Source organism: Mesitornis unicolor, unplaced genomic scaffold (genome assembly GCF_000695765.1).
Source record: "Mesitornis unicolor isolate BGI_N332 unplaced genomic scaffold, ASM69576v1 scaffold17760, whole genome shotgun sequence".
NCBI lineage: Eukaryota > Metazoa > Chordata > Aves > Mesitornithiformes > Mesitornithidae > Mesitornis > Mesitornis unicolor.
Window position 1 is genome coordinate 1 of NW_010156445.1, and position 16,365 is coordinate 16,365.

The following is a 16,365-nucleotide window of genomic DNA, read 5'->3' on the forward strand; positions in this document are numbered from 1 at the left end:
CTGAGGTTGGCGGAGGACGAAACAGAAGGGGGCGGTCCCCAGCGCCGCTGACCGGCGGGCTTTTCCCTCTAGGTCGGCGGCAGGATAGCAGACAGGGTGTTCGACATCACCAGGTAAGGGTCGCTGCGAGGGGAAGAGGGTCAGCACTCAGGACCCCACACGCTCCGCTGTAGGAGCATGGCCAGGGGACGTGACCCTCGAGAAGAATCGGTGGCTTTTGTGGGCGTCTTTCTCTGCTTTCTCGTAGCGGCAACCACAGGAGGATGCTCGCCGTGTTTAGTTCGAAAACATGTTTGGAAAAGAGCAGACAAAATAATACAGTCTAAAACTTCAAATAGTTTTAAATCTTGGCTCTTTTTTATGTTACTGAACTTATTTTTTAGAACATTTCCTCTTGCTCTGGATGTTGGCTCTGGAAGAGGTTACATAGCTCAACATTTAACCAAGGTACTGGCTTTTCATAATTAAGTGTTTAAAAATAGGTATGTATTTATTCCTCTGTCTTCAAATAGGGCTCTCTTATAACTTAAAACAATTCTCTGAATATTGATAAGGTAATTTTCCCCCTCCCCAATATCTGTAGCAATAGTCCAAAGGTGTGTGTTACTTTATAGTCACTGAAGACTAGACAGAGAGCAGTGCAATGGAAACTTTGTTGTATGACACTTAACCTTTAGTCTTGAGTAGGGATATCTGTGTTTCTCTGTCAGTCTTTCTTAGGCGTACTTTGTTGTTAACGAGAAGTATTGTTACGGAAATTTCTAAATGGTGAACAGTTTAGCTTTAGTGAACCATGCTGTAAGTAAAGTTACGTCATTGGCTGTTAATCCACAGTTTGTATCTGATTGAACTTATACCTAAAAAGGCAGAATGTGTTTTCTGGTGCTACTTTTACCTCAACTGTTCTCCCTGGATTGCTAAGTATTACGTTGGGGTAAAAATGCTTTCTGCTTTATGTGAAGTTTTATCAAGTTTTAAGGAGATTGCTTCCAACTTAATATAAATGTGTTCTAATGTCAACTTATAAAATAATTTAAATATTTGATAGACTTTTAAAATTTTATTTCAGGAAACAATTGAAAAACTTATTCAAGTTGATATTGCAGAGAATGCTTTAGTAAGTAGCTTTCGATAATATACTTCAACTCCATAATGCAGGAAACCAAGAGGAGTGAGTTTCTGATGTTATTTTTCTTCTATCCCAACATTAGAAAAATGCTGTAGAATCTGAAATCCCTACAGTCAGTGTTGTAGCTGATGAAGAATTCCTTCCTTTCAAAGAAGATACATTTGATCTTGTTCTTAGCAGCTTAAGGTATGCATTAATAATTTATTTACATTTTTGTTTAAAGATGTTAAATAATGTTCTTTGAGATTAAATCGAAGGAGGAAAAAAAAGATAATCTATTAAACAGCTATAAATCATGCCATATGAAATGTACTTAATTACTTAGCATGAGTATACTTGGGAAAAAACTGCTGTTCTGATGGTTCTTTTTCTTTCAAGACATGTGTAGCTTCTCTCTTTCCTGCATTTTGACTAACTCATTTCCAGGACTTGCATCTTCTCAGCTTCAAAAAAAACCAAACAAAATCCAAAACCAAACAAAAAAACTATTTGTAAAAGCTTTAGTTTTTATTCAGTGTCACTTTTAGGCAGACATTTCAGAACTTCTGCAGTTTGATAATGTAAATGTACTTAGATAATGTAACAATTATTTGCATTCCCTACATTTTATTTTTTATGCAATTATAAAATGTACTCTTCCATAATTTCAGTTTACATTGGGTGAATGACCTTCCCAGAGCTTTTAGAGAGGTAAGAAACCATTTTTTAATAGTAAAAATCTACACTTGCCCTCACTTGCATTCAGAGCACTTTATTTCCAGGTCCTCTTTAAATAAGAGGCACAGAAGTAGCTCATGTTGCACACAAGTATTTTTTTTGCAGTTTGAGGAGCATCAGTTGATATTTCTACTAATTTACTATCTCAAATAAATTGGGAATAAATATGAAACAACATGTTTGTATAATACTTTATAGTCTCAACAGCTGAGATCATGGTAACTAATATTAACTGAGGTAAGGCTTTTGATTTTATTGTTAGTTCTTACTACTTGCAGTACAAGAGTTTTTTAGTTCTAATGTTTCCAGAACTTGTTTATGGAACTTGTATTATTTTTATGTCTCAGCTGTTTATTTTTAAGTACAATGTTAATCAGATAAAGGCTTTTTTATTTTTAAATGAAGCAAAGACTTGTTAAGAACAGAAAACTGAATCTGATTTCAGATTATTTCAGCTCCTTCCTGCAGGTGAAAATGATTTTCAAATCAGCCAGTTTGGAAACATGAGCAAGGAATATTTTAACCACTTTGCTGTTTTTTCATTTATTGTTAATTGGTCAGTCATTACAGTGCTATTCTGTCACCTCCTGGTATGAATAGGATTACTCTGCTGTTATGGAAATAAAAACAAAACTCAGAAAACCTTCAGTATTTTATTATTTTTTTTAAAACGCTTGGAAATACATATATAATTTTCTCTGGGATTTAAATGTTCTGTGGAGTGTAAAATATTTTTATCTCGGATGAAATGACTGACACACTGTAATGTCCCATAAAGTGGAAGAAACTGGGATTTTTGGCCAGCTTTCATCTCCAGTGCTCCATTTCCTACTTTGAGACCACTGTCTTTAACTAATGGAAACTGCCTTCAACTGCTAAAATGTCTTATCTGTCAATTAAAGGCTTATTTATTAGCATAAAAGGGTAGCTTGATTAATACTTAATTAAAAACAAGTTTAAAGTACTTTTATTTCAAATCAGTAAGGTAAACTGTTTTAAAGCTTTTGCTGTCTTGTTAGCCTGATTATGTAATACGGCTTTTGTGGATATCTAAACCAGTTCTTAAGAAAAAAAGTATGAATTTGTTGGCCTTCTCAGTAGGAAGCTGGGACTTACTAGACAAGCAAGCAGCTTATCAACCTTGTTGCTTGAGTTGAAAATAAGTAGGGGTAGATACAATATAAATTGTATTACTCTTACTATGTGTTCAGAAGTGCAAAGGCCACTACTAGAAACTGAGGCCTCCATTTTGTTCAAATCAATCCATTAAAAAGTATTTTTGCTGCCCTCATCTGAAAAAGTAAAAGTAAGCAGAAGCTATCTTAATTTACCTTCTTTTCAGAAGTAAAGTAATTGAGGATATTGTTTTAGGAGTATCCCATTGAAAATAGTTTTACCTTAGATTTCCACAGTGCATTTTGTGTTTCCTGACCGTAAGTTTAATTTCTGGTAATTCACTTTTAAGAACAGTCAGTCTCTTTTCGGACAGATTTATCTTGCAAAGTAACAGAAGCGATGACACAGCTTGCCTTGTGGAATACAGTCAGTATTAAAAATCTGCTACAACTATCATAACAATTGCTTTTAAGTTCATTTAAAAAAATAGTCCTAAGAACTTCTTAGTTACTTAGACTTAATATCAAACTTTTTTTCCCCCCTGTATTGTAGATTCACCAAGTTCTTAAGCCAGATGGAGTATTTATTGGTGCAATGTTTGGCGGAGATACTCTGTATGAGCTCCGCTGCTCCTTGCAACTAGCAGAACTGGAGAGGGAAGGGGGATTTTCTCCTCATGTATCACCATTCACTGCTGTCTCTGATCTGGGACATCTGCTGTCGAGAGCTGGCTTTAACACCCTGACTGTGGTAATTATAAATAAGAGAGGAATCAGACAGAACAATCCAGAACATAAAAAATACTCTTTATGAATGTATTAGTAACATACTGCTTCCCTTTGCATGTTGTGCACCTTGCTGAGTAAGTTTCTGAAATCACCCAGACTGCCTTTGTTCTTGGCTTCACTGTGATTAATGAAACCAACTGAAGTGTATCTTTGGCTAGTGGCCCAGTAAAATTTGGATGCTTTTCTTGAAGAAATGTCAGAGAATGTTAGTCCTGCTTGAAAAACCTTTAGACACTCTTGCTGTTTCTTCTAAAACCAAGAAGAAAATAATGGCATTTCAATTAAAATTTTATTGCTTTTGTGCTACTAAGTAAAACTTTTTAGAAATGTTAAGACAGTATTCTTCTGAGAAATACATAGTCTGAACAGAAGTGGTGGATTAATAGTCTGTTGGCAGCTCTGAAGGCTAGCATAATGCTACTATTCTAGCTTGATATGCTTTAAAACTAAGTTGCTCAATTCTTTTAGGATACTGATGAAATTCAAGTCATCTATCCAGGGTTGTTTGAGGTTATGGAAGACTTGCAAGGTAAGTATATATTTTATGGAAACAGAAATGTTTTCTGTATCAGTGATGTAGTCACAGAAGAGTTTCTCTGTGTGTTTCTTAACTCCAGGTCATAGAATGATTTGGGTTGGAAGGGACCTTTACAGGTCATGTAGTCTGCAATGAGCAGGGACATCTTCAGCTGTTCAGGTTGCTCAGAGCCCTGTTCAACCACACCTTGAATTTCCAGGAATAGTACATCTGCCACCTCTCTAAACAACCTGTTCCATCATAAGAAATTTCTTATGAATGCTTCCTTTGTAGTCCCATTCTTTGTGAGCATGTTCAGTGTAAGCTACTGAGAAGCCTTGAAAGGTAGACAGAAGCATATATCCCACGTGTGAGCCTGTGAGCCTTCCTCATTATCAGGATGTTCAGGAAACTGCTTTGGAATGAGGAAAAAATAGACCCTCAGACTGGGGTCTGCTGAGGAATGCAAAAAAACTGAGATGCTTAACACTTGAGTTAGTATTCTGATTGCATTTGACATGTATTGTAAAGTAGTCATTCATAAGCAGTCATTTGTTACTTACAGAGCAATTCAGGGCATCTTCTTACTCTGAATCAGCTGCTCTTTAGAGTAACTCCTTAATGAAAATAAAACTTTCATTCTCTGTAGAAACATTCAGATGCAGTAAGTGATTAAAAAGATTAGAATTGAGGTTGTTTTATTTCTTATTAAAACAACTCTTGGAATAGTCTTTGCTTATCTGGTAAAAGAAAAAAAAGATTGGTGCGTTTGAATAAACAATTTGTACATGTGCTTAAAATAAATTATACTAGAAAACCTAAGTGTTTGAAGATTCGGGCTGCAGAAGTAACAATTTGAAATAATTTCTAGCCTTACAAACTGCTAATTGCAAAGCATTGGCATTAAAAGGCTTAGATTCTTACAGGTAAAAGATTCATCTAATTATTTGTGGTATGCTGTTCTCTTTTACAGTGAGATTCAAAGGATTTTATATTTATTCTGGTTTAATAAAATTCTGTCATTAGTGCATGACATTTAACTCATGGCATATGCTATATCTTCTTTTTCTTAAAGCTAAAACATATTTTTAGGTATGGGGGAGAGTAATTGCTCTTGGAATAGAAAACCTCTGCTACACAGGGAGACAATGTTGGCAGCTGCTGCAATATACCAAGGTAAGTATTTGCGAGGTAATGAGTTATTCTGAAATGACTTTAAGAACATATTTTCTTTTTCTCTCCTGTGTAAAAACAAACAAAAACTATCCTGAAAAAAAACCAAAAACAAATCCAAAAAACAACCAACCAAAACATTTTAAAATAGAACTAAATACTATTTTCATACAGGCATTTTTAACCTTAATTATAATGACAGGATTTGAACTAAATTTACTCACCAGTATGAGATATTTTTATTGTCCCAAATCTTTCACCAATAGTCATTATGATGGATATGTCATACCTAGTTCTAATGTTCTGAGAACTAAGTATTTCTCAGAACTGATGTTCTCCGTATTTATTTTTTTAATATCTTCTCCCTTCCTGCCCTAACAGAAATGTATGGAGATAGCGATGGCTCAGTACCTGCCACGTTTCAGATCTACTACATGATTGGCTGGAAATTCCATGAATCACAGGTAACATAGCTGAACTATTTTCAGTTTGAAGGTACTTTCTAAATTACTGATGCTTTAAAAGGTTTTAAAGATATTTTAACTTAAAATTAGCCCTATTTTTTTCCTTTTTTTTAGGCAAGACCAGCCCAGAGAGGTTCTGCAACAGTTTCATTAGGTGATCTGGCAAAAATGGATGCACTTCTTTCAAGAAGCAAAAAATAGTTCTTCACCAGAAATTATAATAGTTGTCTTGAAGCTTCTACAAACTTCTCATTGCAGATAGTTTTCACTTGTACTTATTTTGTGACATTTTGAAATGAAAGTAATCTGCATGCAGCAGGGTTTATTTTACTGCCTATGCTACATCAGTTGTGTAAATTGGTGTTCATTTTTTGTTCTAGATAAATAATTTGAGTAGTATTCAAAGGGAATACATGCTCTCCCAACTTTTTATTAAATTACTATTCTGAAACTTAATGTCTCTTCCAGCATTTCAGTATCACAGACTGGTCCAGGTACAGTTTGCAATTCTTGTGTGTACCACCCTGCACTATTTTTTAATTATATCTAAAGGATGGTAGATCATACTAAAGAATAATACTTGGTGGCAAGTGTATTTATAAGAAATTCTGTAAGAGAAAACATCAGCTAATAGATCTAAATAATTATGGCTTTTTGGGTGTTGGAAATTATGGGTAAAAAGTTACTGTCAGTTACTGTTTGAAATTTGAATGTTTGACTTCAGTATAAGCAAGTGGTTAAGTAAGTTCTTGTTATAAAAATATCTCAGATTGCTATCCTTCACCTACAGCCCTCAAACTCAATTACTTTTCCTACCACCCCCAAAGCTAGAAATGTTTCTGAACATAGTAGTACAGCTTGGCCATAAGGAAAATTGGATGCCTCATTGTAGCTCTAACAAAATGCATATATCATGAATTTACTTAATTGACTGAAGAGAGTAGCAAGCAGAAATCACCTAGCACTCAGATGAACATGTACATGGCAAATTAACTAATTAGCTTAGAATTGCCATTCTCTGGAGTTGATACTCTTTTGGAGTTCCATGGCATTTTCCTACCTGTTCTTTTATCTCTCAGCATTTGAAAAATTAATGGTAGTTTAAATATTAGTTTAAAATTGTTTAAATGTTACTTTCTGCTTTTCTGCTATCAGAGGCTGAAAAGCATGAGGTATACTTTTTTCTCCTTAGTTAAGACATGGTGGTATTACTTGTCCTGTATTATAACTGCTTTACCAGAAATTGATATTAGTTACAAATACAGCCCATTAACCTGAGGTGTTTAGGAAAAAAAAAATCTACCCAGTGATTTCCCTTGATTGTCGTACAGATAAAGAATTCTGAAAGTGTGAAGAATAGACCATCAGGTACAGCGTTCAATCAGTTTATCATGGTATCTAGCTGGTATATTTAGAAATGGTGAAAGGAAAGGTTCTCTAGGCTTGTAAGAAGATTATCCTACTGGTGGAGTTTCACAGAGGCACAGACCAGATAGGCAATGTAGGCGAAAGCCTTCATATTATGTTAGGGGCTATGATTTGAAGATTAATACAGATCATTAAAGTTACCTTGTACTGCTTAACAGTGTTCAATTTTCAAAATAATAGAAATGCTTTTTAAAAAGAAACTATATGTGCATTATTCGGCTGGCTAGTAGATCAACTTAAGGGCCTATTTTTGGTATTTGTTTTATCTACAAGGCTTTGACTTTGAATAAGGAATAGGCAGAGAAGATAAAAAACATGATGATAAGGCAGGTAGAAATACTCTGTCCTGCTTTTTGTTTACAGGGATAATTCATAATATTTCAAGAGGAATAAGTGCATCTTTCATTTTCATTAGAAAAGAATAACACTTCTGCAAAAATGGTGAGAGGCTGTAAGTGGTCTGAACCTTTGTAGCTCTTTATTTAAAGGCTAAATCTAAACCAAGAGTTTGTCTGAAAGCCACCTTTTTTTATAGTACATCAGTGGACTTAATAGAAGATACTGCCTCCCTCTACAGATCTTCTCTTGCTTAAATAAAACCCACTTATTTCAAGGACAAACTCTTCAGTTTCCCAGATGTAGGTTTCTATGAAGTTGTGTCAAATGACAGTAACTTTACACATTTTTGCTTTAGTAGGTTAATTCCCAGTCACTTGGGCTGGTGGTTGTGATTCGGATGTGTTAAGGGAATGAGGAGGTTGAATGTGCTGGGTAAATGTTGATTGGACAAGTGTTCCTACTGTGCTTGTTTGAAGCACTTGGTTAGGTTACAGAGGAAAGGAGGGATTCCCAGTTCTTTGATTCCATGTTCCACAGATGGAATATATAAATAGTAAAGTAGGTAGGAATTTGGTTGTTAATGGGGGAAGATACCTTCTGGACAGGGAAAAATGGAAGAGTAGTTTTCTTTCTAGCACTAGGAATTAAAAAATACAGCTATTCAGTTAACTTGGAAAAGGGTTGGGGAGTAGTAGAAGTGGGGAGCAATAAATATGGCATTGGAGCAGTTTTGGTTGGAATTAGGGGACATGCAGCTGACAGGCAAGATGTTTGTTTCCCTGGCTGACTACATTTGAATGACTGCCTTTTATGGGTGTTACTAATTGCAGGGGGCTTTTTTTTCTGTAGTATTTCATCCTGAAATTCTAGGTGACTCTGGTTTCCACTAGCCACTTTCTTTGTATGAATAGCTTTGAAAACAGGTTACTATGAACAGATGTTTTTGTGACATAACTCTCTTACATTTTTGTTCTTTTTTCAGATTTAAGTCTTTCTGAAATTGTAATGAAGAAGAATGTGGTTGTCAGTTGCTAGTCTAAAAATTATTTTAATCTCTTAAGTGCATGTTAAAAATCAGCTTTTGCAAAGTAACTTCTAAAAAGTAGTTGCTAAGGTGATATAATGTCTTCTGTAAGCATAGTTTTAAAAATCGTGATGGATAATATGGGATGCTTAGTCATGGCTACAGAAGAAAGGAAAACAGAATTCTGTGAGACAATTATTTTGACTAATCGAATGTTAGGAACCCATAAATAACAACCCCAGATTTTAGAATCAACACAGTCACACTTAATGAACATCAGTATTTTTGAATCTCCAAAAGGTTCTGAGGGTCTGAGTCACGAATCAATGAGTATGCTTGTTCAGTGTCTTTGATTACAAGATCTGTCAATGGATAGTTTTATGCAAGTCTTCTTAGAATGATGATAATGGGACCTTACATTTTGTAACACAAACATTAGATTTTACAGTTACTGTGCTTTCAAAAGGCACTGAGAATTTGTAAAGTTAAACCATGGGAAAGGATTCTTGATTACCTCTGATCCGTAAAAATGTCTTCAGCAGAAGTTCCAAAGGAAACCATACAAAATTAAAATAAATTAAAAAACAACAAACACAAAAAACCAACCACTTGTATTTTTTTTTACCCTACTTAAAGAAGAAATAAACATGAATGACACTTTCTATCAATGTTTTCTAGAAGTGAGCTAAAGCTAGACTTTGTCAGTTGCAGGGGAGAAACAGACGAATCTTTCATATAGTATTCAGTTGGAATTTCCTGGTGGAATGATCTGACCTAGTAGATTAAATCCATTAGAGCATCTTGTTCAAGAAGCCACATTAGGAAAGTTAGCACATTTGATAACCTTTTAAATTTTCATTTGGCTAACCCAATAACTTAATTACTTTGAGAAGTGGATATTATTTATTTTGGTCCAGGTTTTGGAGTCATTATTTTGGGGGAGTACAGGTATTGTAGTAGTTTGATTGGAATCAAAAGTGTGAGTACTGAAGGAGATGTGACTTGTATAGCTAATTTGTTGATTTCCTGAATATCTTAAGTGCTCTCAGGTGAAGGAAAAGGAAAAAAGGAAAAAAAACAAAACTCACAAACCAAAAAACCCCTAACTCTGTGAGTTAAGTTTTAAGTTTTAGCTGCATATCCATGTGAAGCAGAAAACTCTGAATAGAGTTCATGTGCTTGATTCTAACTTGATTTAAGCCACAGGTTGAATTCCCCTACAACAAAGTGGTTTGATTTATTAGTAGCTTGTAATTAACTTCGTGAATTATACATGCAGGATTAATAGCAGCAATATAACAGATAATTGGGTGTACTAGATCCTTACAAAACTTAGGTAAACACCTTCATATACCTAAACACCCTTCTACAGCAATCCTTCCACAAGTTTGCAGTTACATGCTCACCTCTGTCCCTTTAACAGGAGGTTTGGGTTACAAGAGCCCACACTTCTAGAAGCGTGTTACCCTATTTACACACATCTCCTTGGGAGACTTGAGTGCTGTGGCTGCATGGGTATCTGTGCTGTTCCCCACACTCCACTAATCCACCCACCTGCTGGGATGGCATCCCTCAAGGTGAGGTGCAGACACTTCACAAGTGGTCACTGCCTGTTTGCACCCTGTGCTATCAGCCCACTGGCAGGTGTGCAGGCTATTCCTGGCTCCTGGAGTCCCTTCACTAGAGCTCGAGACACCAGGGGGGCATCTTCTCAGTGTCAAACTAGATTTTGACTACTCTCTTCTTCTGTTAGAAATCCTGTTAGGAATTTTATGGGTTTTTATACTTAAGCTGACTTTTTTTTACATTTCCCCCACCCAAGGTCTCTTGGTAACTGCGTGGTTAGTGTTTAATGTGGCTGATGATTGTCTTCATTTTCAGCCTTACCAGACTTTGAGCAAACACCCTCTCAGTTTTGGATGTTACGTTCACACAGATTGCACTTGTATTTCTATCTTAGTGTCTGAGGTTGTCCAAGCCTTTTTGCTAAAAGGAGTCTATGTGGATTTCCCCTATCAGTTGAGGGTGATTCTTGGGGTACAAGGTACATTGATGAAATAAGAGAGAAAGTCCTTCTCAAAAAAATGTTTTTGTTTAAAACCTTAAGTTAGAGCAGTGATGATGAATACTAGGGAATCTTACTTGGCCTCAGAAGTGTTCATGATAGGCTGTAATATATCACAACATAGCAGTTTTCTGATGATAATTTGTAAAATAAAGAGGCTTCATTTTTACTGCACTAATGACTCCCAATTCATGTATTTGTTTTGTTTTTCTGCATTCTGTAGGGATTCATTTTGCTTTGTACAAATAGAAGTGCAACTTGAATTTGGGATCTGCACATCATGTGTGGCTTATGATCATTGACCTGTTCTTTTAATATTGCACCCAATTTGTGTGAGCACACTAAGAAAATGAAGACTAAAACTACCCTTTTGAATAAATGTATTTACCACTAATTTCCATACTTATAACCACATATAGTTTCTGGTTGCATGGATGAGAAAACTACAGGGACAGAAACATGTTGGATGTGTTTCTGCTGTGTATACCACCTTTTAAGCTGAATGAACAACCTAAAAAAGGGACTGTTTTAGATAGTTAATGAATGCATTAACTTAAATGGTTTGAACCTCTAATCTTAAGCTGCTTACTTCTAAGGTGAAGTTCTTTAATATTAGGAAATTACTTATTCTTGGAAATACTATCCAAAATGAACAATTTACTAAAGGAATCTGATGGATATCAGGTCTAATAAGTAGTAACTCATGCATCCATTCTTACCAAAAGCTATTTTTGGGATGTTTCTTTTCTACTGTGTATTCTATTTTTGTGAAGATGTATTCGTTTATTCAAGTTCTAGTTCACTGCTTTAGTTTGATGGAGAGCTTGCTGACATTTGATATAGGACTTCTGATGTTATTTCCTAGTATCACAGTTGCTTTCACTTTTGTAATTAAAAATGTAATTCCCATGAAGGACCACTTTAGATTTGATGGTTATATTCACGGTCAGTATCTTGCCTGACTCAACAGTGTAATGCCCAGTCTTACAGGAGTAATTGAATTAGAATGGTTTTGGTTGGAAAAGACCTTCAAGATCATTGAGTCCAACCACTGATCCAGTCCTATTGAGTCTACCACTAGACCATGTCCCTAAGCACAACACCTGATACTGGTCTTCTGAGGCAAGAGCTGTAGCAGGACTTTGTTGGCAAGCTAATGCTGAAGTTCATAGATAGCCAGGTTCAAAATATAAACAGAAGTCATAGCTTAATATACACATAACATGTATTTGCATAGCATCCCATCCATGCCTGATTTTTTTTTTTGCCTGTGAATTTCTTTAGTTACCTATAGTCACTTCTGGAACTCAAAAAAATAGCAGAGACGTCGCTACTGCCAAGAGGTTTTGTTTGTCACATCTCAAAGCATTCCTTGGGATATTTTGCCTGTAGGAGTTGACTTAGAAAGCGTTCTTAGGAGGAGCTGTGGTGCTGTCACAGCACTGTTGAGTCACCACCATTTTGATGCACGGATGACTGATCTTCTGTTACCACCTTTCACAAAACAATCTAAAACAGCTGTTTCTTTATTTACATGTGAGCTTTCCAAACAGTAGTTTACAGTTGGTTTGTTTTGGTTTTGTTCTCCTGGCTCAGTGAATTTTTATTGTACAGAAAGTGGAATTTTGAACAGTGAATGGAGTGAGTGTTTGCATCTATATTCAGGACATTTTACAACATGGTGACTGGTACTATTTGGTAGCTGGGAGTTAATTATGCCTTCTTCAGAAGTTAGAATGTAATTTATAGCTTCTATAACTCTGTGGTTAGCTACTTTAAGGATATAGAATTAAGTATAAGGAAGTGTTTCTCTGCAACTCCCTGCAGAGAGTTAATAGATCTTCACAAATATAAAATTACTCTGTCTCTGCACTCCTTGCTGGTATTTTCTACTGGACAGCTTGGCTTTGTTATACTAGCTTTCCTAAGTCTCTGAACAGTCACATAGATACTCTGTGTAATTATAGAAATCTCGAGCATAAAAGTCAGAGTCCCTTAGCTGTAAAAGGATCCGAGTTAGATGTTATAGTACTGAGTACTGCAGCATGCAAATGCTTCTGTACACCTATCTTTTCAGATTCTGCTTTTGAGTATTGCTGAATAACTCCATTTAACTGTACTGTAAATATTATTTGTTTTCTAGCAGGTAACCATCTTGAAAACACGTCAACATGACTTAGTAAGTGTAACACTTGAGATTAATTTACAAAAGAGTCTTGGCATAAGACAAATGTATTTTAACACTGCAGTTTGTATGTCTGCTCCCTGCATATTTATTTTCAACCTCCAGTTGATTAGCTGCTTTGTCTTCTGTACAGAAATAGCCTGTTTAATGCAGTGGGAAGTCGAGTAGAAGCCAGCATTTGTTAATGGATGCTTAGAACAGGCACGGTCAGACATTTTAAATTATTCTAACTAAGCAGTAATTCTAATTTATTTCTAAATATGGAAGTATAACAACCCAATTACCTATTTCCTCGCAGATTGTAATGAGTACAGTTAGCATTAAATTGGTCTATAATTTTAATGGGAAACTCCTTGTTTTGTGGACATTGAAAACACTAGCAAAAATGTGGCAAGCTGTGTTAAAGTCTCTATAGGAACTTGTTCCTGTTGGATGCTTCCTTGACAAAATGCGTTACTGTAAAATATCAATCAAATCTGTTCAGTACTGCGAGTTCTAAAGTAGTGGCTCAAACAGGGATGGCAGTAGAGGTGAAAGTTCCTTCAGGATTTAATTTTTTTTTAAATCTGGGTTAGCAGTAGGGGTTTTTTCCCTTTTTAACATGTTATTATTACTGTAGATTCAAACTTGTGATATATGTCAGGATATGGCTAGTATCAGGCCTGTTTTGTATGTGCAGCCTCATAAAAGTAGTTGGATCAGTTCTTCTAAATGTAGGCTATACACATGGATGATAAAGCTAAATACTAAAGCATGTTAATACTCTACTGGAAGGGGAAGGGTGTGCTGGAATCCCACAGCTGACACAGAGGTTCTCAAACCACGGTTGAGGCAGCTGCTGCTGCATAAAGGTGTCAGCAGTTGTGCAGTTCCGTTGGTGTAACTGGGTGTGGCGCAGTTGAGAATTTCTACCTGATAAAATCCAAAGGACGCTTTTCCCTCCCTTCTAGAGCTGATTGGGTTATGATAAGAAATTCTTTGTGACCATATTTTCATATAATATAGTAAAGAAAACTGAGAAAGACATAGCTAAGTTGCAGTGACCTACTGAGGCTAAAGTGGTGAAAGTTACAGACCATGAGAACACATACTTAGTAAAAACATCAAGTTTCTTATACTTGGCCTCTTTTCTAGAGGGAAAAATAAATATTTTTCCAAATATTTTTGACGTATGTTTTCATGATGGACTTTTGATGTCACTTCTCCTATGCAACCAGACACTATTGGAAAGAAGGATGAATGTAAGGGACTTTTCCCTATTGCAAATTTCTTAATCATGAAAATGCTTTAATTACTTCAACAATGTGTCCATTTTAAAGGTGCTTTCATTACATCATTCTGTTAAGTACAATGAATAAGATTATAACTGCAACTGTGAAAGTAGCAGCAAGTTATTTCTTGTGCATTAGAACACCTACTTACTGGCTCTGACTTTATCCTAGAGATTTATGCCCTACCTGATCATTTTGTAAGGCACACTTCCCTGCCTTCCTCTCTTGCCTTATATTGTTAACTGAGCAAATGGAGTAGTGCAGCTGATCCTGGGCTGTTTTTGTGGGTTGGTGGGCCACTATGTGTACTATGTTGCTAGCAGCCTGGCAAACAAAGCAGGCAGTGTGTTCAGTTTAATTGTTTTAATGTCCATTAAAAGATATATCTTTACGCTTCTGGAATTTAACTTGAAGCAAGGTAAATTATTTTATTATATTGCATTATCTGTGTACATTATAGAAAAAAAATATATAATCTTTTAGTTTCCCAAGTACATAATTGTTCTGGTTTACTGGGACAGAATTTTAGAGTCAGTTTTCTGTTGAGGAAAAGTGTAATTTTGTAATGACTAGAACTCTATTTCATGGGAACAAAGTTAATAAAAATTTTGTTACAGGTTTCAGGTCTTCACGGTCTTGAGATAAACATGTACAGAGGCTGGGGGAGTGCAAAGCTAGAGGAGATGACCCCAAGGTGACCGCAGGCTGACCAATAAATACTATTACAGAATCACAGAATATTAGGAGTTGGAAGGGACCTTGAAAGATCATCCAGTCCAACCCCCTGCCAGAGCAGGATCACCTAGACTAGGTCACACAGGAATGCGTCCAGGCAGGTTTTGAATGTCACCAGGGAACCTCCTATGCTCCAGCCTGCCCCTATTGCCCCTTATCCTGTCATTGGCTACTACTGAGAAGAGCCTGGCTCCTTCCTCCTGACACTCACCTTTACAAATTTATAAACATTAATGAGGTCACCCCTCAGTCTCCTCTTCTCCAAGCTAAAGAGACCCAGCTCCCTCAGCTGCTTCTCATAAGGGAGATGCTCCACTCCCTCAATCATCCTTGTGGCTCTGTGCTGGACTCTTTCAAGCAATTCCCTGTCCTTCTTGAACTGAGGGGCCCAGAACTGAACACAATGTTCCAGATGCAGTCTCAGCAGGGCAGAGTAGAGGGGAAGGAGAACCTCTCTGGACCTACTAACCACACCCCTTCTGATACACCCCAGGATGCCATTTGCCTTCCTGGCCGCAATGGTGCATTGCTGGCTCATGGTCATCCTGCTGTCCACCAGGACCCTCAGGTCCCTTTCTGCTGTGCTACTTCTCAACAGGTCAGTCCCCAACCTATACTGGTACATGGGGTTGTTCTTCCCCATATGCAAGACCCTAGACTTGCCCTTGTTGAATTTCATTAAATTTTTCCCTGCCCAACTCTCCAGTCTGTCTGAGTCTCACTGAATGGTAACACAGCCTTCTGAGTGTTAGCCACTCCTCCCAGCTTTGTCTGGGCAACAGACTTGCTGAGGATACACTCTGTTCCCTTGTCCCGGTCATTGATGAATATATTGAATAGTACTGCTCTCAGTACTGACCCCTGGGGGACCTCACTAGATACAGGCCTCCGACTGGACTCTGTTCCATTGACCATGACTCTCTGACTTCTTTCCTTCAACCAGTTCACAATCTACCTCACTACCTGATCATCCAGGCCACACTTCCTCAGTTTAGCTGCGAGGATGCTATGGGAGACGGTGTCAAATGCTTTACTGAAATCAAGATAGACCACATCCACCGCTCTGCCATCATCTATCCACCTGGGTATATCCTCATAAAAGGCTACCAGCTTCGTCAAACATGACTTCCCCTTGGTGAAGCCATGTTGACTGCCCCTAATGACCCTCTTGTCCTTGATATGCTTGGAGGCAGCACCAAGGATAAGGTGTTCCATCACCTTCCCAGGGATGGAGGTGAGGCTGACCGGTCTGTAGTTACCCGGGTCCTCCTTCTTGCCCTTTTTGAAGACTGGAGTGACATTTGCTTTCCTCCAGTCCTCAGCACCTCTCCTGTTGCCCACGACTTACCAAAGATGATGCAGCATTCATTCATATCATAAATGTTCATTCATACCATAAATGTCACATTCACTA

The 16,365-nt window shown here is 36.9% G+C and overlaps 1 protein-coding gene across 1 annotated transcript; it reads left to right on the forward strand.

Annotated features, from left to right (window-relative positions):
- Positions 1–72: 72 nt before the first annotated feature.
- Positions 73–6,113, forward strand: NDUFAF5 (NADH dehydrogenase (ubiquinone) complex I, assembly factor 5; the record flags this gene model as incomplete). The annotated part of the gene is made up of 10 exons (XM_010192458.1): positions 73–113; positions 384–447; positions 1,070–1,117; positions 1,212–1,315; positions 1,780–1,819; positions 3,515–3,712; positions 4,219–4,279; positions 5,360–5,443; positions 5,822–5,904; positions 6,019–6,113. Coding segments are annotated over 10 exons (810 nt in total), but the record flags the coding sequence as incomplete, so codon positions are not given.
- Between the last annotated feature and the right edge of the window lie 10,252 nt (positions 6,114–16,365).